Source organism: Pagrus major, chromosome 14 (assembly GCF_040436345.1).
Source record: "Pagrus major chromosome 14, Pma_NU_1.0".
Taxonomy (NCBI): domain Eukaryota; kingdom Metazoa; phylum Chordata; class Actinopteri; order Spariformes; family Sparidae; genus Pagrus; species Pagrus major.
The window spans coordinates 18,282,682-18,304,905 of NC_133228.1; the positions used below are offsets into that span (position 1 = coordinate 18,282,682).

A 22,224-nucleotide genomic window follows, 5' to 3' on the forward strand; every position below is an offset into this window, starting at 1 on the left:
AGATTTACATCCTTACTAATGAAAAATGGACCAAATTCATTTGAGATAATTATTATTTTCTCTAAATGGAGATAAGGTTGTGAAATATATTGATTCACAGACTTCCATCATCTTATTTCGAAATTATTATTCAGATTTGACTACAACAACAAGCTATGACAATTTGTTTACAGCATTACACAGTTAATCTGTTGGTGGCCACTTATAATTGCATTATCAGTGCATCACTGGCCTGTGGAATAAACAACATGCTGTCATCGCTTGCTGTCACTAGGCAGTAATGTTGCCTTTGAGTGCCGTCCGGAAATCTTGTAACTCGGAGTTGTAAACACGGATGAAGACTTTTTGGATGACCAAAATTTATATTTAGCAAACCAAAAGCTTTAACCCTGTTTAACGGATTAAGAAGAAAGGTTATGTACACAATTACTCTTGGTCAGACTGATTAAAGATTAACAAATGATAAAAGTAAAGCGCATTTTTACTATTTAACTGTAGGAGCAGCGCTAATAGCTTCGTGCCGCTCGGCTTTACTGATAATAATAATAACAACAATAATAATAATAATGAATGAATCGCCATTGGATCTCTCTTGTTAAGTGGATGCTTTAATTGCATCACAGGGCATTTAAATATGCGAACTCGCGTATTTCCGAGAAGCGGAGTAGTCAGTGAAAGCAGCATCAGTTTGCCCGGTTACAATTTCCTCAAACGCATGACCTCACCAGTCACGTGGTTTGAATCTCGCCACGCGATTGGCCGCTTCACACCGGGGTGGTTGTTATTGTTGAGGACCAGGAAGCTCCCTTTCAAAATTGGGCGTGCAGCACAGCGTCAACACAGACAATAATTACCTTTTTACACATCGGATTATTTAAAACTCGGCTTCAGCTAACGGACATATACAGCTCAACAAACACAGTCCTCGTTTAAGAGAAGAAGATATTCGTGAGTACCTTCTGGTGGTTACTTTCTTTGTTTCATGTTCTGGCAGGTTTGAGTGAGTGAACTTGTCGAGACAAGTATTGAAATGAGCAAAGAGTGTCAGCCTACCTGTGCCGTAGTTAAGCGATAAGACGAGAGGTCGAGATAAAGTCTGTAAGCAGAGGTAAATTTAGTCCTGCCTTACTGTGTTTGTTCACTTTAACACTCAGTGACAAGCACAGCAGTGTGAGAAAGTACCTGTGCTCATACACCATTTTGTTTGACAGATACTACAAGCTGTCAGGAAGGAGTTGGTCAATAAACAGTATAACAAGCAGGTCTGTAAGCTAGCTAAACTTTGACTGTGCTTTTTTGTACATAGTTAACTTCAGAACAAAATTTATATGGAGGCTGCTTAAACCCTGTGAAATGTCACTTCTGTATTGTAGAGTTAAAGGTCTCTGTGAACAGCTGACAGACACTCAGTTTAACTTGTAGTAAATTCATCTTCCTCTTTTTTTCTTTCTTATTTCCGGCACATAGTTAGTCTTACATGTGTTTACATATCCTTTTAATTTTGGCGCTATTTTCACAATAATTTCTTTCTTTCTTTCATTCTTTCTTTCTTTCTTTCGTTTCTCTTTCTTTCTTTCTTCCTTTCGTTTCTCTTTCTTTCTTTCTTCCTTTCGTTTCTCTTTCTTTCTTTCTTTCTTTCTTTCTTCTCTTTTTTCTTTTTTAATGTCTAGTTTATTAAATAAACACCTCTACACTCTTTTATACACAGTAGCTCTACATGGATATTCATGTATTACAGACGTGTGGATAAAAACAAACAACCAAGCACAATAAAAACAACTCAACTAACACTAACAAACATAGCTGTAACCTTTTCCATAGTGAACAGCTCATTCACCTTTTGCTGCCATTGTTTTATTTTTGGGTGTTATGGTTGCAAAAGTTTCGGGCAGTTAAAACATTTTCATTTTTAACATTTGATTTTCCAGAGAGATCCCTAGGATAAGTATTTTGGGGTTAAGGTTTAATTTCATTTCCAAAATTACCTATCTTTCCTTTTCTCTTTTAATCCTGTTTATTTTTATCTTCCTAGTACCCCTGTAGATTTGGACAGGCCCGATAATATCTGTGACAAGTCTCCTTATTGGCCAAAACTCCTCCAACATAATCCTTAAGATTTTCCATGTTTAGTTTTTGTAACTGGAGTTCTGAAATTGGACTGTTTGTTGGTTTATGATCATGCAAGCAAGTTTATTCCCATCATTTTCAGAAATTACTGTGTTCAATTCCAGTTCCAACAATTTTCACAATTATTTTATCTGACAGTTGCATCCTCAATTGATTGATGAATCTTTTTTTCTATAAAATGTCCCAAAAAATCCATTAGCATTTCCCCAGAGCCCGATGGAAAGTCTTAGAAGTAGGAGAAGCCATGAGAACACCCTAAGCTAGTACACAGCATACAAAGATATTTAATTTAGACCATAGTGTGCTTCAAAATCTGTAGTATTTGGCAAATGTTTCATCAGTCACACTTTTGGCCATATAGGCAACTGAAGTTCATCAAACTTCTGTGCATCTCCTCCATTTATTCTCAGAGCAGCTGGGTCCTGCATGGTTGGCGTGCCGTGCAGAGATGGCGTTGGAGGAAAGGCCGCGGAGCTGCCTGCTGCGCTTTCGCCACAAGCTGGAGGAGGACATCAAGCCCTCCTATCTGATGGACCACATGATCAGTGATGGGGTGATGACTGTGGATGAAGAGGAGAGGATCAGGACTCAGGTGAGCTTCTGCTTCACCTGGGAGGGTGAAGGAGAAATGGTAATGTCATGTAACATGTTGCTGCTTTTTGTTCCTGCTTTACCCGTTCTACAGAACTGACTCATACATGTTTGGCACCAAATGTTATCAAGATAAGATTTAATCAGTTGCAAAATTATTTTTTGTTTCTGTCATTTTATTAATCTATTATCTTAATCCTTCACTCCTCTTGGACTTTGTCACTGTGCATGTCGTGAGTCACCATCCTGATTCACTTTGTGTTTATCTTGTCAGTTCATGTCCAGTAATTTCAGCGATTCCCTTAGCTTGCTTGCGACTTGATGCACTCTGAGTCTTTCAGCAATTAACTAGAACTCTATTTCCAAATGATCTAATATGATTATATTACTTATTTTTGATGTCTTGCAGATAGACACATTGACAGAATACATATTAGCTGCTCAGGAAGAGAATTAGAGGAAGTGAAGTAGTAGCATAACTAATACATGTGTGTAAAAACACAAAGGATCATGGCGGTATTTAGTTTATTGTCTTGGTTATGTAGCTCTGACCTTTGCACCTCCTATTCCTGGCTGTAACTTTGCTTTTTATTGTCAATAAATATGTTTGTCTAACGAGCCCTGGATAAGCTCCAGATGCAGAATCCCAACATGTAAAACAAAGGATTTTACAATGATGCATTACATTTCTTGAATATCAATAATTTCTGTAATATATATGCTTATATACAATATGTAGCTAAAGGAATATTATGGAATTTAATGCGATTTATTTCAGGCTTTTATTATGTTACATGGTGGATTTAAGATATTTGTTATACGTTGTTATACAAACATTGTTATTTAACATTATAAATCATGGATATTTTAACCAGCTCATATGAGAATAATCAAAATAGCAGCATGTAAAATGAACACTATGACATCTCACCCTCTCTGCAGCCCACCAGGAAGGATCAGGCTGTAGCCCTGCTGGAGCTGCTGCTGAGGAAGGACAACCGTGCCTACATCTCCTTCTACAACGCCCTGGTGAAGGAGACATACGATGATTTGGCCAATCTGCTCTACGATGACCTACCACGCGTGTTACCTGATGCGCATAAGAGCTCCTCTGACGGCTACACGCCTTATGGTGAGATTTAAGTTCAGTACATTGTGAGATTAAAAAAAAAATGTTGACAGGCTGCTAAGGTGTCATTTATGCATGTGGACAGTTGAAAACTCTGTTTCCTGTCCAATCTGTCAATCCCTGTCCTGTTCCTCTTACAGTCCAGACAATGCTCAGCGAAGGCGGCGTGCCGCAGAGGCCCGTGGTGTTTGTCAGCAGACCAGAGCTTGTGAACCGCGTCAGGGAGAAACTCTACCGGCTGCAGAAGGATCCTGGCTGGGTCACTGTCTTCGGCATGGCTGGTTCGGGCAAATCCATCCTGGCTGCTGAGGCCGTCAGACACCAAGGACTCATCGAAGGTGAGTAGTATCTGACAGGCTGACACTATTGGCATATATTATTTTGAAAAATCTTTAGTAATCCTGGACTTTCAGTAGCTTCTCACCTCTTGCCTCTTTGACCTCCTGTCTCCATCTGCAGAGTGCTTCCCCGGAGGGATCCACTGGCTGTCCATCGGCCAGCTGGACAAACCAGACCTGCTGGTTAAAATCCAGTCATTGTGTTTCCGCCTGGAGCAGAGCCTTGATTCTCAGTCCCTCCACCGGCCTCCCAACTCTCTGGACGAGGCCAAGGAGCGGCTGCGCTTCCTCATGCTGCGCAGATATCCAAGGTGACTATATGTTCAGATGAACAGCATCTGATTAGTGTTTTTTCAGGTGGATATTACTTTTGTTCAAACTGTATACAATAAAATTCAGATGGACATTTTAACTGAATTTGAAATGGTTTTGTTATAGTGCCAATAACTACAAGAAAACCTTTTTTTTTTTAATCAAACTGTGTCTACATGCAGTGCAAATATATTCTTCAAAGAGATTAAAATTCTTTCATCTGCCGAAACATTAGCCACTGCAGGTGCTGTAGTAAACACCGTCCCCGTATTCTTGTCTTTGATCATTTGTCTGTTTCTGTTTGGACTTCAGAACTCTGCTGATTCTCGATGACATCTGGGACAGTACAGTGCTGAAGGCGTTTGATATCCACTGTCGGATACTTTTGACGACCAGAAATAGAAGCCTCGCTGATTCTGTTAGTGGTAAGTTCCCTACTTTTTTTTACTGTGGTCACAATATCATGCTGTAGTCTTTCACATGCAGATATAATACTGCCACAATATTCTTTCATATTCCTGCTCAAACTGCTCAACTCTCTTATTTGTTTTTGTTGCTATTATTATTGTTTCTATTATTATTTTAATTATTTTCATACTAATTTAACCTGCCATGATTATTTAAATGTACGCTGAAAAGACTGTTGTGCCCACAAAAATGTATGTTCTGTACATGTGCTTTTATTTTGTAGGTGCTAAATACCAGGTGGAGGTGCAGAGTGGTCTGGATGAAAACAAGGCACTGGAGATCCTCGCTCTGTACACCGACACAAAACTCCACGGACTTCCTGAGGAGGCTCGCAGCATCGTTCGAGAATGTAAAGGTCTGTTAACAATTTTTTTAACAGTATAAATTCCACATTTACTAATACTGGTGACATAAATGACTCTAAACAGCATAAGAAAATATATTAGTTAGTCAGATTTATTTGTTGTGTTGTCCTCTTGTAGGTTCACATCTTCTTTTTTATGGGACTATACTTATACTCACACTTTTCTGCCTCTCCAGGTTCCCCTCTGGTGGTGTCCCTGATCGGCGCTCTACTCAAAGAGAAACCCAACCGTTGGTGTTACTACCTCCGCCAGCTGCAGCAGAAGCAGTTCAAGCGGATAAGGAAGTCATCGTCGTATGACTATGACGCCCTCGACCAAGCCATGGCTGCCAGCATTGAAGTCTTACCTGAAGACCACCAAGAGCTCTACAAGGACTTTACTGTGCTGGAGAAGGACATCAAAGTCCCTGCAAAGGTTTGGCTATACAACAGGATGTAACCTTCCACATAAATGATGGAGAAATCATCCACTATGTTCCAGTATTTAGACAATGCTCTTTCACAGAAATCACTGTAAAGATACACAGGGTTTGATGTTATTCCTTCTTCCAGGTGCTGTCTGTTCTGTGGGACCTGGAGCCGGAGGAGGTGGAGGACATCCTCGAGGAGTTTGTCAACAAGTCCCTGCTTTTTGTGGACAGTCACAATAAACCCTACCTGTACTACCTCCATGACCTCCAGCTGGACTTCCTGGTTGAGCAGAATCGCACCCAGCTTGAGGTTAGTTCGCAAGTTTTGCAAGAACTAAAGCTGCCGTACATTAGTTGATTTTATGTGTATTGTTGTGTACTGTTAAAGATTAGATATTACCAGCGAATATGGTTAGACTACGAATTATGTTGATTGTGTGATTGGTGCAGATTCCAAATAGAAAAATCCTAAGTTTGCTGTGAAAATGAAATCTTGCTAAAAACTCTAGCTTCGATTGCACGGACGACTTTCAAGAAAAAGAGAATTTTCCAACGACAAATTTCCATTTTAATGTGTGTGTGTTTTAGAGCCTCCACACTAAGATGGTGCATCAGTACCAGCAGCACTACAGAGACAGTCCTCCCACCTCAGGAGACGAGGAATGTCTCTACTGGATCAGATTCCTGACCTACCACATGGCCAAAGCCAACCTCTGCCAGGTAACACACACACACACTGATAAGCTGATATTTGAGAAATATCCCTGTACAGCCGGTATAGACTTGACCAGAGTCATTTTTCCAATGTCTGTCTTTCTTTCTTGCTCACATGTCTCTGTTGGTCTCTGGCTCTCTCTCTGTCTAGGAGCTCTACTCTCTCATGTTTTCTCTGGACTGGGTCAGCATCAAGAGCCAGATAATGGGGCCCGCTCACCTCATCAATGACTATGTGGAGTATGGACCCATTCTGGACAAAGAGGTCAGCAGACAACAAATCTTTACTCTGTATGAAACGATGCAAGTGTGGTTACTACCACCCATTGTCCTCCAGCGCCTCCTCTGGGAAAATGCAGGTTTAGAAGTCAGTCTGTCTTTTTTGCCTTTGCCCTCTCAGTGAAACTTTCTGAATTAGATTCATACTGTGTCCTCTATTATCTCCCCCCCCCAGTTGTTTATAATTATCTCATAAACATAAATGTATTGCTCCTCTATGTTTTGCTGTCCCCTGTTCCCTTTCCAATTTTCATCATTGCAAGAGGGCAGATTTAATAATTGGCAAATGGTTTATCACACACGAGCGGGGAAGCATGGGACTGCGGCGCGTAACTCCCACACCTGTTTTACCAGGACATGCATAGTAAGAAGGAAACAGTAATTTATGATTTTTATGCCAAAGTCACAGCTTAATCTTGTGTTCAATGTGGACGTGTTGTGATAAGGTTTCACCAGTATTTTTAATGTTTTTTGACAAGATAAGTGACAGGAACAGTCAAATACAGTATAACTGACATGTTGAATTTGTGGATGATTTTTTTTAATGGGTTAAAAAAAAAAATCTGAATTTTTGCTAAGGTGATATCCGCTAAGTCTGTGAGGGTTCACGTCTTAAGCCCGAGGGAGGACATTGGGATTGGACCTTTTTTATTGTAACATGCATGCGTGTGCTTATTTTCTCTGCCCTCAGAACAGCGAAGTGCGCAGTCAGTTCCAGGAGTTTCTGTCTCTGAACGGCCACCAGCTGGAGCAGCGACCTTTCCCCGATGTGGTGCAGCTCGCTCTGTCTCAGCCACCCACCTCCGAGGTCTACAGACAGGCTCTGCTGCAGGCGCAGGACCGGGCCAGCAGAGGGAAACTCTACTTTGACTGGCTGTACGCAAACATTTTCCTATGATGATCTCAAAATGAAGTTAAATCCAAATCATGCATCTATTTCTATTTCACAAACTGTATATTTCTGTTGCAGCTCACATTTACGAGTTATTTACTTTGATTTGTGATGGATTTTGTCCAGGAATAAGAATAGTGTAGAGAGTCTGTCCAGGCTGGTGATCCACCCCCACCAGGGCTCCATCTACTCCGCCTGCTTCTCCCACGATGGAACCAAGATCGCCTCCTGTGGAGCCAGCAGGACACTCAAGGTATCAAAGCAGACTTGTTTCTTTGAGCATCTTTGTGTATCTCTATGTGTGATTGAAATTATGAAGGCCAAATCGTTTCCATGGAGACCAAATACTGGAAAATATGAAAGGCAGTCCACTTTTGTTGCTAGATGTTTATAAGAAAAAAAGAGAGAGACTGCATCCACTTGAAATACACAGTGTAGTGTGTGCATGTATCTTTTGTTACCATATTTATATTTCTGCAGCAATGCAATGAAACTATCATTAAGGGGCCATTCTCTTCAAAATTATCCAATTTAAGATTCAGATATCTGAATCAACTATAGTTTCCACAAGAGAAGAGTTTATGTTCCCAGTGGGTGATACATTACTTTTCTTGAATATACATACTGTCATATAACTGCCGTCATCGTACCTTTGCGCCCAGGTGTTCAAAAGCACCTCAGGTGAGAAGCTCACGGAGATCCAGGCCCATGATGACGAGGTGCTCTGCTGTGCCTTCTCCCCTGATGACCGCCTGATAGCAACATGCTCTAGCGACAGGAAGGTCAAGGTAAGCCGGTAACTGTCACTCACCAAAGTGGCCAACAGCAGGCAAGTTAAATACACAAAATCCTGTTTTAGTTTGTCATAAAATGACCTTTGTGTCTCTAAGGTGTGGAACGTGGAGCGAGCAATGCTGTTGAGAGTCTTTGAGGAGGAGCATGAAGAGCAGGTCAACCACTGTCAGTTTACCAACTCAGCGCGACGCCTCCTGCTGGCCACCTGCTCCAACGACAAGTTCATGAATGTCAAGGTGTGTCAGTGTTTGTTGTTGTTTTGTTGTGTTATTTCTGATTTTTTTGTAAGAGTAAAGTAACCACACACAGACGATGGAGAGAAAATCTACTGTACTAATTTTGTTACTTTATTCTTTGTTCTGTCGTCCTGTATCCGTCTCTTTCTCCATGTATTTCTGTCCTTTTCTGCAGTTGTGGAACCTTAACAAGCCGGCCTCCCAGAACACCATGTTTGGCCACTTTGAGCCAGTCAACCACTGCTGTTTCTCCCCTGATGACTCCTACGTGTCCAGTTCTTCTAACGACGGTACCGTCAAGGTGACTGCTGTTAAACTAGATAGTTGTAAAATGTCCTTTCTTGAAGCAGCGCACGTCAAACTGAACTTGATATATGTGACTTGGGTGCACTATAACGTATTTATTTGTGTGTGTGTGTGTGTATATGTGTATATTTAGCTTATTATTCACTTATTTACATCATAATGTACTCCATCACTTCATAATTTACTTAGTTCCTTCACAATTAGTTGTTGCCTTGTGATAAATTATGTAATTATCTCTCGAAATCGTCCATTTGTTTTTCTCAATAACGAGCTTTGTTATCTCGCGGTGCAATAATTAACTCAAGATCTCAATATAACAACATCCAAAAATAATTGCACCCATGGTCATTAGGGGCTTCCGCAGATGACAAAAATCCAAAACTTTCCTTTAAAGTCTGCTCAGAAATATGCTGCATGTTCTTCACATTAAACCTAACAGAATATGCATGCTGTAGGTTTGTGTTCAGATGTTTTGAATTCACACTACTTACTGAACTCATCCTGTCCTGACACACTCTCCTCCGGACTGTGTCTTTGTGTGTATCCAGCTGTTTCAGGTGTCGTCTGCCAACGAGTGGAAGACGATCAATGTGAGAGACATGTTTACAGAGAACGATGAAGAGGTCCTCGTCAAGTGCAGCACCTGGACAGCTGACGGCAAACGCATCATATGTGCAGCCAGGAACGCTGCTCTGGTGAGCAGTTTTGAAACATTAGTTTGAAAGGGTATATTTATATTTTGAACACAGAGATGAGATGCTGTGAGATTGTTCACTGTAGCGTGTTTTTGTTGTGTGGGGACTGCTGAATGTGTGATAAAGAGGGTGTGAGTGGTGTGGATGTGGATCTCTCTCAGATAAAAATCAGCATCACAGGGTTCACTGCATCCTCTCTGCCCTTGTTGTCGGTGCATCATTTGATTGAAGGAGACGGGAAAGAGAGGCTGTTTGTCATTTTGTCTTCCCCACAGTCTAGAGTGTGTGTCCTGGTTGTAAATGTGATGACCCCCCCCCCTCCCCCAGCCTCCTGAGCTTTCCAAAATCAGTCTGTCTTGTGTGTAATCAGTTTGTCTGTGTCCTCTACGTCTTCATTCGTTCCTGTTTTTGGAAACAACCCAAACACTGCAGAGATGTCTGAGCTTGTTTCTGTGGCTTTCAGGAGAAAGAAAATCAGACTTTTAATGTTACAGGTTTGCTTTAAGTTTTAAACTTCAGGCACAAGATAACTCAAGATACATACTGTAGTATATCTAGACTTTAATTGTCATGCAGCCGATTTTGGTACTGGTATCAGCGTTTACAGCGAATTTCATACATAATTATTTTGAGTTTTTTTGTTATAGTTGCTTAAAGAAATAGCCACATTGTAAGTGCATCTCTTAAACCCTCAAATATTGAAAGCATGAAAGATAAAAAGTAAACTAAACTATAAAATTGTTAAATTATTACAGCTTTTTAAATATGCCCAAAGTGGGAAAGGTAGTCATATTGTTTCCAGACAGAATTGACTCCGATTTGTTGTCTTTTTGTCCCCATTTTCTAGGTGTTTGACGTGGAGACATCGGACATGTTGTTTGAGATCAGAACGAATCGTCTGAGCATGGTGCAATTCTGTCAAGCCTGTCCCACCAGTAACCTGCTGGCTATCGCGTACTCAAACTACGCTGTGGAGGTATAATACATACTAACATATTTAGACTCTCTTTTTTTGTCTTAAATGTTCAAAACATTTATCTATAATAAGGGAGGAATAGATAATAGGTCATACTTTATATGTTATATTGTAGAAAAAAGTTATTTTTAATACATTATTTCTTTTCTTTTGACCCATTTTCTGTATAAGATTGAGAATGTCTCGTTAATGAATAAATATACAGTACTCAATATATGTGTGTCTCTTCCAGCTGTGGGACTTGGAGGCCAATAAGAAGATGGCTGACTGCAGTGGTCACCTGAGTTGGGTCCAGCGTGTCCAGTTCTCTCCTGATGGATCACAGCTGCTTTCCTGCTCTGACGACCAGACTGTCAGGGTGAGACTGACTCAGTGTGTTTGATGTACTCATGCTTCGTCATGCAAATGCAAAACATCTCAAATTGCAGCTACTGTATGATGTGTTATGAAAGAAACTGGAAAAACTGGATTTCAATGCTGTTGCTTCCTTGACTACTTCATTTGAAAGAGTCTACATAAGACTGACATGACCTTAATCAATGGTCATCAAACTGGCTTTTTAGCATTTAATGACATCTTAACATCAAGTCCAAATTGTACCACTCTACTTAAGAGCCAAAAAATTGTTCTTGGCACTGTTACAAAAGCATTTGACGGTGTAATAACACTTACTGACATTTTAATGATCAAAGTCCAATTTGTACCACTGTAGTTGAGGTCAAGAAAAATATTCATGACTCACTTGTAATGGTCTCATGGCAGCTAATGTCAAAGTCAGTTTGATAATTAGGCCTGCTATGACATGTTTATGACAGGTAATAGTATGTTGTGCCAGCCATCATAGATAGAGGAGTAGGGGACACAATATCATTTAAAGGAGACATATTTTACTCATTTTTCAGGTTCATAATTGTATTTTGGGTTACTACTAGAATAGATTTACATGCTTTAGTGCTCAGAAAATACAGTTTTCTATTAGTACATGCTCTGTTTAAGCTCTATGTCTCTTTAAGGCCCCCCCTTTCCAATACCCAGTCTCCTCTGATTGGTCAGCTCAAACACGCCTGAGCCAGCACCGCTCACAACAACAAAGCAACTTTGCTAAATCAATTCTTACATGCCAAACTAGCCACTAGGCATAAACAATGCAAATGTGTGGCATGGTGATGTGGAGTGATGTCACAAAGTCACAGAATTGAAGGCGACTACTGGCGAGGCGTTTCAGGAGCAGTGTTTTCTGTGGGAAAGAGGAGCTTCTGTAGGTTTTGACTTCGACCTTTTTAACTTTCAAGAACGTTTACATGCACAAGAACCTATAAACAGTGAAGGAAAGGAAGAACTTATCATAGGTCTCCTTAGATATGGTGATAACAACACAGATGGCCAATCACAGCCTGAAGTGGGTGTTACAGAAATGGTCGACAAAGCCTTTCTAATCCGACGTTGGAAAGGTGTGGGGCCCCCCGAAACTATTCTACCATCCCACAAGCAGTTCTGCATCCACCTTCGACAGCAACTTAGACCATTCTCAACACAGCAACTAAAATGGTGCTAAATGCAAAAGAAAAGCCCCACCTGACCTGGTAAATGTTCTTGCAGAGGATGGGAAACCATCTTGTGCTGCTTGAGTGTGTTTTTCAGCTGTTAGACCATCTGGAAATTTGGTTTGAGGTGCCAAATAAAAATGTAAGAGACAGATACTGATTACTTATTTATTGCCACAGACAGGTTATTCCAAGTTTGTCTCTGCGGCACAACAATGGAGAGACAATAGATTAACAAGCAACATCACTGACTGTGTAAACTCATTTGTAAACTAACAAGGTTTTCTCAGCCAGGATCAGCTCCTCTGTGTAAATAAAAAGTCATTAAGGAGGACGAAAACATGAGAAAAATGAAACAGACTTTTCTGTCTTGTGTTTCGTTTAGTTATGGGAGACTAAGAAGGTGCACACTTCCTCCGCCGTCTGCCTGAAAAGAGACTCTGACGTTCTCTTTAATGATGAAGAAATCATCGTGTCAGCTGCAGACAACTGCAACAGACTGCAGGTGAGCCGGAGGGAAAATGAAGGAGAGAGACTGAATGCATGAATGAATAAAAGGAACTGGGCTAGTTGAAGCTGGAGTGTGAAGCAGGAATGATTGTTTTCTTTAAACGTGAGTTCAAGTGCAGACAAGTTTTGCTGTGCAATGACGGGGCTTTATGAGGCTTTTATAAAGAACAATGTGTGTTTCAGGTACGTGACGGCAGGACGGTGTCGGTGCTGTTCCAGTCAGAGGAGAAGTCATCCAGGATCCGGTGTACGTGTATGTGCAGGCAGACCTCTGCTGTGGTCCTGGGCCAGGAAGATGGCACTGTGCAGGTAGAAACATTCAGACCTACAGTACATACTGTGTGTGTTTGTGTAACACAAACATGGACACTCCATTCCAAAACCTTCTGCCTCTGTGATTTGCTGGTTAGATGCTGACAAACCAGCTGATTGGTTGTTTGAGTCAGGCCGGACTTTTTTAAAGGAAGACTTATATTAAATACTGTGTGTGAATTATTTATTTCAACAAAAGTTCTAATTCATTTTAGATGCTTTATTCTAGTGCTGTGTGTGTGAGATAATGTCTATTGCTGTGTTCGTGTGTGTGTGTGTGTGTGTCTGCGTTCCATGTTGCTGTAGGAGGTGATTGTCAGCTCATGTTGAGTCATGAGTTCTGACATTAGCGCTGTCGCCCTTTTTATCTGTCCTGTCAGCTGTACGTCGGGTCAACTCCAAACACCTCTTTCATCTCCCTCCTCCTCCGCTCCTCGCTGCTCTGCCACTACTTTTACCTGTGATTTATATTCTCACTGCTCTTCCCTCCTGCTCTATATTTCAGGTTTTACCATCTCTGTCAAACTGCTTTTTTTAAAATCCTCCCTTTTGTTTTGTTTATCTCTCGTCCTCCTTTTGTTCTGTCTGTCCCCCTGCTCTGCTTGCTCCGCTGCTCTTTGCCTTGATGATAAATTGTTGTTTGCAGGCAGAGAATGAGCTCCTACTCTGCATGGTGGCAGGTGTGTGCGCCGTGTGCGATTGCTTGTGTTTGTTGTGTGTTGTGAAAGTTCCTGTCCTATATTAAAACACACGTGCGTACAGTCCCCTGATGTATTGTGCTGTGGCCAGGCCGGCGCCCTACATCATCGAGCGACTCTAATTAATTACAGGGTCCTACAGTGTTAATGAACGCAGGGGTTAATAGTTTTAATTACAGCTCCTCGCCTGGCCCCAGAGATATAAGAGGGAAGGATTACACAAGGACTTAAAGAAGCATAGATGAGTAGTTATCTGACTACTTTAAACTAAGAGAAAAAAAGCTTTGGAGAATAATGAGATCCTTTCAGTTGATGCACACAAAATATAAAAAAATCAATTAGGTTTTTTTCTGTTTTTTCCAAGGCCCAACAGACTCCTTTTAATTCAGTCAAGCCTAATCCAATATCAAACCCAAGAGCCCTGTATCACTCTTTAACCACCCATAACTGCTTAACCATCATTTAAGCTCACCTGAACATGCATCTACATCAAATTGTACTCGCTCATAGAAATTCCCTATCTCGCAATGTTACAGAAAGAGACAGAAAAAAATCTGATCCGCCAACCAAAAGTTCATGTGGTCTGTTCTGGACTGAGACCCGTCCTCCATCCAGGTTTTGTGTAAATCCTGACAACATCCTGATGCCTGTCTACCAAACAACCACCCAACCAACAAACAAACAAACAAACAAACAACCAACCACACACCCAATGGAGCTGCAGGACCTGTGGCCCTATCCAGCTTTATACTTGATCACTTACCTCTAACAGATTTAGGTATATTTGAAGTGCTTTTTAATGTTCATCGAGTCCACACAGCTTTTGCTGCTGTAGTCTCCTGAGCAAACACTAGAGGGAGCCCCAGTGTTAGGAGGAGGCACACCTGGTGCCAGTGACCACTGCAGTGGAAGGCATTCATTTCCCTTTTCCCTCATCTGGTTATTATCTGTTAAACACAACCACTTTATTGGAGGTAAAATTGTAAAAATGCATCAACTTCACTAGCTTTGCATTGCATTGAACTTTATGTAAGATGTGCTGGCATGGAAAGAAAGTTACTGTGTGTTTCTTTATCATTTAAAAAAAGTGCAGTTGAGTGTGTGAGTGTGTGTGTTCTGTGCCAGGCAGCAGGGCTGACAGCTAGGCAGGTACTGATGACAGTTGGCTGCAGGATCCGACGACTGTTGACCTCCTTCAGGGGGTTGTTGCTGGCTGTAGGGCAATGCACAGGCAGCGTGGAGGTATGGTAGGGACAGAGTAATATCTGTGTGTATGTCTGTTTCAGATAGAAAATTGCCCTCAATGACAGTAAGAGAAGGGGGATTACTGACAACAGAAAAGGATCTAAGTTTTACTCTATGTATTAGTAAGCACTTCTCATCTTGCAGGACCACCTTCATGAGAGACCATCTCGTTCCTCATGTCTTTTATCACTTTTTCTTTAATTAAATTTGAGTTTTATTGACTCATTTTACTCCCTTGATAGTCGTATTACAATGAACAAGTGTTCCCCATCTTTCTTCTTTACTTTAGACCGCTTTTATTATTGTTTATTTTTTCTACAAATCACCCTCAGGCATTTTCCTGAACTACACAGTTCCAGAAATCCTTGAGCCGGTTGTGTAAAACTCTCTAAAGCATTCTCTCCCAGGCTTAGAAAAAACTTGCGTCTCAGAGCGCGGAGTTTGACAAACATGGTCGGCGTGCCCCGAGGCGTGTTCTGCTCAGGCATTTCAACCTTCTCCTCTGAGATGTAAATATTTTAGTGCTTGGTTAAAGTCCCAAGTGTTACGGGCCTTTCTTTTATATTCTGAAAACTACAGGTGCTGTGCTGGACTGAAGATAATGTTGCGCTGCACTTAATTTAATTTGTTCGGTTGTAAAAGTATTTTCACATTAGATTTCAGTGCTTTATTCCCTATTTTTAAATGAAGCTGAATGAGAGAAGGATTGTCTTTGTATGACTTTCATTAATTTATTGTTTGTGAAGTTTGCAGACTCAGCTGCAGCAAGGATGATTTATAGTATTTATAGATCTATCTGGAGGTTAATTAGAAAAATGTAAGGCTTTGATAAGTGCAAACAAAGGATTTTATAATTGCGTTTGTAATCACTACCCATGCTTCACGTCAATACCTTAATTAGCTTTCTTCATACTAGTCATTTATAATTAGAATAAGTTCATTTAAAGTTCACGTAAAAAAAACAAAACAACTTTTTGAATATGAACATGCTGATGTTTGCCAGCTGAAATAGTAAGCATGCTTACCATCTTAGTTTAGCATGTTAGCTTGTCAATATTAGGTCATTAGCACTAAGCTGAGGTTGATGGGAATGGTGGTTTGTTTGGAGCCATAAGCAAACATGTTTAAGAGAGTGGAGCTGGGCAGCATGAGCATCGCCGTGCTAGTGGCTTGTCAATTCAAGGTAGCCATGCCATAAAACATACCCTGCTTTATCGTCTATTTTACTCTAAATGGGACCTTAATTTACACACTGAGTATCATGCTGTGTAGAAGGAGGCTTGAAACTACCGATTGAGATCATAAACTCTTTAGGAAACTGTATACTGAGGTAATAAATCCACGGAGAAGTAGGGTAATTTTCTCATACGCTTGCATACAATCAGACTTATTTTTGAAACCAGTGGAGCCGCCACGTGCTGGCCATTAGAAAGAATGCAAGTTAAGAGCACTTGGAGTTGACTTCACTTTTCAGACCAAGAAGCTTCTCCCATAATTTCTACAGTCGATGGGGATAACCAAAGTTATTATAAATAATTCTGTGGGTAGAAAAAAAAAAACAGATTTCATGGCAATCCATCCAATAGCGGTCAAGATATTTCAGTCTCGACGAACTGAGTGACCGCACTGACACCACAAGCTTGACTAAACGCTTTCTTATGTTGCTTCAGACCTCTCTTGAACCCCATTAAGAACTTCCTGAAGTCTTTGGGCCAAAGTGACAGCAACCAGTCGGTCCACCTTTTCTTCCACCTCATCTTACATCTATCTCAAAATCAGCCAGAGATTCGAGAGTTTATTGTAACAGTGTTTCATGCAGCAGCTATCCCAAATGAGAATGAATGATGACATTTTTTTTCTTGGAGCTGGATCTTTTGAGCATCAAAGCTTCTCTGACTCTCCTGGTATTGTTCTCCAGGGCTGTCAGACCCCTGGCAGACCTCCTTGGGCTCGACCAGACTGAACGGTCATGCTCAAAGCTTACTTTTCCCCCCACTGTACTTCCTTTTTCATGTGCTTAGCGCCAGCAAGCCAGCAGCTGCATTTAATCTCTCTCCTTCCCAGCTACTCCCTTATAAATGTGACTTTCTGTGAGAATTCTTTAGTAAACTTTCTGGGGCACTTTTCCTACATGAGTGTACCTTGGCAAACATAGCTATCATTTCAGACTTACATAGATATTCCAGACACAGGGTGTGAACCTTGTGTGACTTCTTGGTACAGTGGAGCTCTTGTGAACTTTATTACACAAGTACTATTTTTTACTTTGCACTCTGAGTAATACCCATGCGATACAGTAGTTTTTTTAGCCATGGTAGCCGCATGGCTCTACAGATGGGAACCGTCTGTCTTTCCTCTGTCGATAGTTGGTCCACCACTTTGGTCCAGACAGAAATATCTCAGTATATATTGGACGGATTGCTACGAAGATTTTGTACAGCCTTCAGGGCACTCAGAGGATGAAACCCAACCCAACCCTGACTTTTCTTCTAATATAACATTTTTGGTCCTAAGTGAAAACTATTTGATGGATTGCCATGAAATTTTGTACAGACACCCATGGCGCCCAATCCATGAATCCTAATGACTTTGACTGGCTTTTCTTTTAATGCCAGAGCAAAGTTTTCACTTATGTGGGCATGCTAACATGGTAAACAAAGATGGTGAAAATGCTAACATAAGAGAAGACATTATTCTCTGCTACTTGTTATTGTGAGCAAGTTAGCATGCTGACGCTAGCATTCAGCTCTGACGCAAACCTCATATAGCCACTAGCATTGCTGTGCGTGTCACGTTGCACGTGTGGTGCTAATGTTTGTTTCTTCCTCCCAGGTGTTGGAGGTGCCCTCTGGGAAGCTCTTAGCCACTCTGCTGGGACACACCAAAACGGTGCTGCACTGCAAGTTCAGCCAGAATGGCCAAATGCTGATCACATCCTCTGAGGACACCACCATCAGGGTAGGTTAACCTTCCCTCCTCCCTCACTGCTTAGTTTTTTCTGTTGCTCCCATTCATCACCATCTCTCCCATCCTCCACCATCCTTCCTCGGCTAATTCATGGCATGTTCTTTCACCACCTCCCACAACCTGCTTCCCATTTTTCTTCTCTGCTATCGACTATTCTTCTCCCTCCATCCCCATTTCTCACCTTGTGTAAAACCGCCTGCTCTGCTGAATCACTCATCCCCAGTGTTTCAGGTCTCTTTGGTGCGTTCACCTTCCTCCTACCTGTTACACTCTACCAGTGTCTCTGTCGGCCCTCTTCACCTCTCCATTCTTCATCCCCCTCTTTTGTCTCCAGTCCTTCCTTTTCCCCTGTCTTTGCCTTCGGCTATGCCGTTCTCGATAGCTCTTTATCTCCCTCCTGCTCTTGAGTTTACCGTGTGCAACTATCTGTGTTTGTGTGCGAGTATGTGTGTGTGTTTCGCACCGTTACGGTCTGTCAACCTCCACCGTTCATGCTCTGTTGCTCATTTCCCCCTTTCCTCTCCTCCCCTCTCATCTCCTCCTCCTTCTTCATCTTTTTGTTTTGCTGACAGACCTGTCCACTGCAGTACTTCCTTCTCTCTCTGACAACGCAGCACCTCGTTGCGTATTCATGCGGCTGCTGCCTATCCCATCACTATTCTCGGACCATCCGCTGCTTATTCAGAAGCTATTCAGATTCATGCTGGTTGACATGTGCTCCCTAGGAAATGTAGTGTGTATTTAGATGTTAATGCAGGCACAGAGAGAATGTAAAGTGATCAAATGACACTGATGTTCGCTGGTGATGGATGGCAACCTTTAAACCAATGACAGGTTCTGTTCAGAAGGAGAAAAGGTGAATTGTCTGTCCTGCCCACATCTTCGGCCTCAGTTGAGCTCCTGTCTCTGGTTATTTACCTGCCTTAGCACTGTCATAAACAAGCACTTTGTAAACAGATGTGCAAGGCCAGTGATTGGTGGAGGCTACATGTCGAAGTTTTGCCTCTGTTATTGTAGTGCAATTTCTTTTTCTTTACTTTTATTTCCGGGATGTTTTCGACAGGACTTGAAATTCATCTTTGTCCCTCGCTTTTATGTCCTGTTATCTAAATGGATTCTCATGAGTCATGATGGAAATTAAAGAAAAATTATGGTGTTTCTGTTTTATTTTCATAATTATGTCCCTCCTGACCTCGGCCGGAAAGATTTGAGAAATGCATACACGACCCAGCTTTGAATTTGAATCTTGCAATTATGAGAAGACTTCACAACAAAGTCAAAGTTTAATCCTGATCAAATTGTAGATGTATTTATACCTTTCCAAACTTAAATAAACATTTGTTATTACTGGAAGTATAATTGGATTTTTCAATTCTAGTTTCAGTCTCCAACCTAAGCTTCAAGCTATTCAAAATTATCAGTGTCAGTCTGCAGACTTGCAAATTCATGGGAAGTTTACACAATAAGCTGCTGAGTTTACATAAAGGCAGACACGACAAAGTCTGTGAGTCAGTCAAAGTTTACTTTGACAGTAAATTATCAGTGACTTAAAGAACCCTTGCCCCTGTTTGTCTCTCCGTTGCCCCCTCTAGGTGTGGAGGTGGCAGTCAGGGGAGTGTCAAGTACTGCAGGGTCACAAGGAACAAGTCAGATGCTTCTCACTGCTCTCAAGCTCGCCCGCCGACACAAGACTGCTGTCCTGGTCCTTCGACGGCACCGTCAAGGTGAAGCTCACGCACACACACACACACGCACACGCATGCAGCAGCAGCTTGAAATCAAATGCAAACTGATATCTCTCTTTTTCGAACTCACTACAAGATGTGGGACACAGAAAGCGGAGACAAGCTGCAGGACATCCGGGCTCATCGGGGAGCCATTCTGTCCTGTCATGTCTCGCCAGACGGATGCCTGTTTGCCACCACCTCTGCTGACAAGACTGCTAAGGTTCAACACACACACACACACACACACACACACACACACACACACACACACACACACACACACACACGGAATGAGACATATCTGTTTGTGCTGCCAGTAACAACGTGACCTATTACACATCAGCGTCTTCCCTCAAACCTCCTTCAGAATTCATTACTTCCAGCACATGCACAGTGACGCGTTGCCACGGGTGATATCTGTGGTTAAAAGTTTCTCCGGTATGGGAGGTGAGGGACGTTTAGAGATTAGCGTGCAGCAGATGGCCCCGGGCCTGGTGAGTTAGCTGTGGGGTCAGTCTGTCCTCTTCCACCCACGTTCAGTGATCATTTAGTCTGACTGCAGCTCGTGGACCTGCTGACCCACCAGGGTGGCTGGCCCGCAACCGACCCACCTCCCTGTCTGGATGTAGTTTTTGCCAGGTTGCTGTTTTCCCAACACCGCTGCGCTTGACTTTGGCCTGACTTTGACTGACTAAGTGGGCTGGGTGTGTAACCTTTTCTGTAAGCAGCTCTGAATTCTTTTCTAACTCGCCTTCCACAGAAAAGGGAATTTCATTGCATAGCACCCGCTGAACTGTATAGAAAGTGTGCACTCTTTGACATTGGCTCCCTCTCAGTGGCATTCATTTTTTGGATAATGAAAGCCTCCGTGGGTTCGGTGTTAAATTCATTGTTTCCATTAAGGTGACTGCATAGAGGGGTGGGGATTGCTTATAGCTGTGTCACCACTGTGATCATCGCTGTACGTGTCCCGTTGTGAACAGAAAGTGAATGTTGACTCTTTATTTTGATTGAAAACTATTAAAATATTCTTTTAAATACCTGAAAACAATATATTTAAAAGTCAATAAAAACCTCTGAACACACAGATTGTGATCTACACTTAACATCACCTACAGTGCAATATGATGACATAGAGAGAGAGAGAATTGAGTCATCATGCTGCATGAACCTTATAGAAGTAATATAAGGTTACTCTTGTATTACATTGTCAGTGACTTCTCCTAATGTCAGCAGAAATAGATTGATACTTCCCTGTCCAGTATTCAACCACGGATGACATCTGGTGTTCCTGAGCGTCCGGCATTGGAAACAATGCAAAGCCGCTCTCTCAGGCATTTGTTACAGCAGTTGATGTGGTGCCACTGCCACCGAGTTTCACACGGGAATTTGGATTTGGTCGACACTTACTGTAGAGAACAGCCACTGGGTCGGCAGCCAACCTGGCTTCTGTCAATAGATGGTAGTGAGAGAGAATGTGTGTTTTATGGATTTGGCTAAGATTATAATTGAGATGTGTGTGTGTGTGTGTTGTTGGGCTGGTTAGCAGCCAGTCACATAGTCTTTGCTCTCCAGACCGAGTAAGAGCTTTGGTGGCTGAAAAACACACACAAACACACAGTCCCTGGTCTCTATCTATCTGGAGGTCAAACCGTGTGGCTCAACCATGAGTATCTTTGTGGAGAACCACAAAAAGGAAGATTCTCGCTCTTTCCGTCCCTCAGTTTCCTCTTTTTCTACTTTTGTACTGACCTTCACATGAATGGGACTTTGTGCACAGGCGTAGTTACACTGCTGCCAAATGAAGTGTCTAATTATGAGCTGTGTTATTTTCTATGCGGCGCAGGATGTGACCGGGGTAAGGAAGGAACACAGAGAGAGGAAGAGGAGGGAGGGAAGAAAGAAGGCAACAATGGATGAGAGACAGAGAGTAGAGAAGGGAAATCCAAACAGAGTGGGAGAAGGACAACAGCAGAGTGAGACTGGACTGATTACTGATGCAGCGCTGTAACAACATTAACTCTGCGTTTGGCAAGATTATTTGTCCTCATAAAACTTATTAACGGGCAGTAACTGGTTTGAGCAAAAGAAATAAAACTTATAATCAGCATTTCCAGGTAAACGCTGCTGTGTTGGTTTCCATAATTACATTTCTTCTGCACCTGGGTTCGTAAATGTGTCCAGTAAATGCAGATTTTGCAATAACCAACTCAGAATGTGTCCGTTTTACATTTTGGCCGTCATTTTGATGTGCGAATTTCTGCTTTTCATTCTCGATTCATTCCTTTCTGCTCCTAGTTGTGGCACTCTGAGTCCTGGGAGTGCGTCCACACCTTGAAAGGCCACCAAGACTGTGTCCGAAGCTGCCGATTCTCCTGGGACAGCCGGTGCCTCGCAACAGGAGACGACAATGGAGAGATTCGGGTGGGTGTTCAAGACATTCAGCCTTTTTCGTTTTCTTTCTCTTTTTTTTGACATTTATTCCTTTATTTGGAATTGCATAATAGCAGCGATTCACACAGTAGTCATTAGTTAGAAAGCTTTACAGAGTGATCCATCTTTTCAGCTTTTCACAGAGTAAATATAGAA

The 22,224-nt window shown here is 41.9% G+C and overlaps 1 protein-coding gene across 3 annotated transcripts in view; it reads left to right on the top strand.

The window, feature by feature from the left end:
• The first annotated feature begins 839 nt into the window (after positions 1 to 839).
• Positions 840 to 22,224, top strand: part of apaf1 (apoptotic peptidase activating factor 1) — a 46,098-nt gene continuing 24,713 nt past the window's right edge. The window contains exons 1-26 of one of the 3 annotated variants that reach the window (XM_073481035.1): positions 840 to 948; positions 1,212 to 1,262; positions 2,538 to 2,719; positions 3,661 to 3,850; positions 3,988 to 4,185; positions 4,307 to 4,496; positions 4,810 to 4,922; positions 5,189 to 5,320; positions 5,506 to 5,744; positions 5,882 to 6,049; positions 6,328 to 6,459; positions 6,605 to 6,718; positions 7,424 to 7,608; positions 7,751 to 7,877; positions 8,287 to 8,412; positions 8,515 to 8,655; positions 8,831 to 8,956; positions 9,510 to 9,656; positions 10,504 to 10,632; positions 10,865 to 10,990; positions 12,562 to 12,681; positions 12,870 to 12,995; positions 17,774 to 17,899; positions 19,501 to 19,632; positions 19,730 to 19,855; positions 21,934 to 22,059. In XM_073481035.1, coding sequence (XP_073337136.1) covers positions 2,576 to 2,719; positions 3,661 to 3,850; positions 3,988 to 4,185; positions 4,307 to 4,496; positions 4,810 to 4,922; positions 5,189 to 5,320; positions 5,506 to 5,744; positions 5,882 to 6,049; positions 6,328 to 6,459; positions 6,605 to 6,718; positions 7,424 to 7,608; positions 7,751 to 7,877; positions 8,287 to 8,412; positions 8,515 to 8,655; positions 8,831 to 8,956; positions 9,510 to 9,656; positions 10,504 to 10,632; positions 10,865 to 10,990; positions 12,562 to 12,681; positions 12,870 to 12,995; positions 17,774 to 17,899; positions 19,501 to 19,632; positions 19,730 to 19,855; positions 21,934 to 22,059 — 3,483 coding nt within the window. In that variant the 5' untranslated portion in view covers positions 840 to 948; positions 1,212 to 1,262; positions 2,538 to 2,575. The remainder of the gene's footprint in view (positions 949 to 1,211; positions 1,263 to 2,537; positions 2,720 to 3,660; positions 3,851 to 3,987; positions 4,186 to 4,306; positions 4,497 to 4,809; positions 4,923 to 5,188; positions 5,321 to 5,505; positions 5,745 to 5,881; positions 6,050 to 6,327; positions 6,460 to 6,604; positions 6,719 to 7,423; positions 7,609 to 7,750; positions 7,878 to 8,286; positions 8,413 to 8,514; positions 8,656 to 8,830; positions 8,957 to 9,509; positions 9,657 to 10,503; positions 10,633 to 10,864; positions 10,991 to 12,561; positions 12,682 to 12,869; positions 12,996 to 17,773; positions 17,900 to 19,500; positions 19,633 to 19,729; positions 19,856 to 21,933; positions 22,060 to 22,224) is intronic. The other 2 variants (XM_073481033.1, XM_073481034.1) reach the window with 2 other exon arrangements.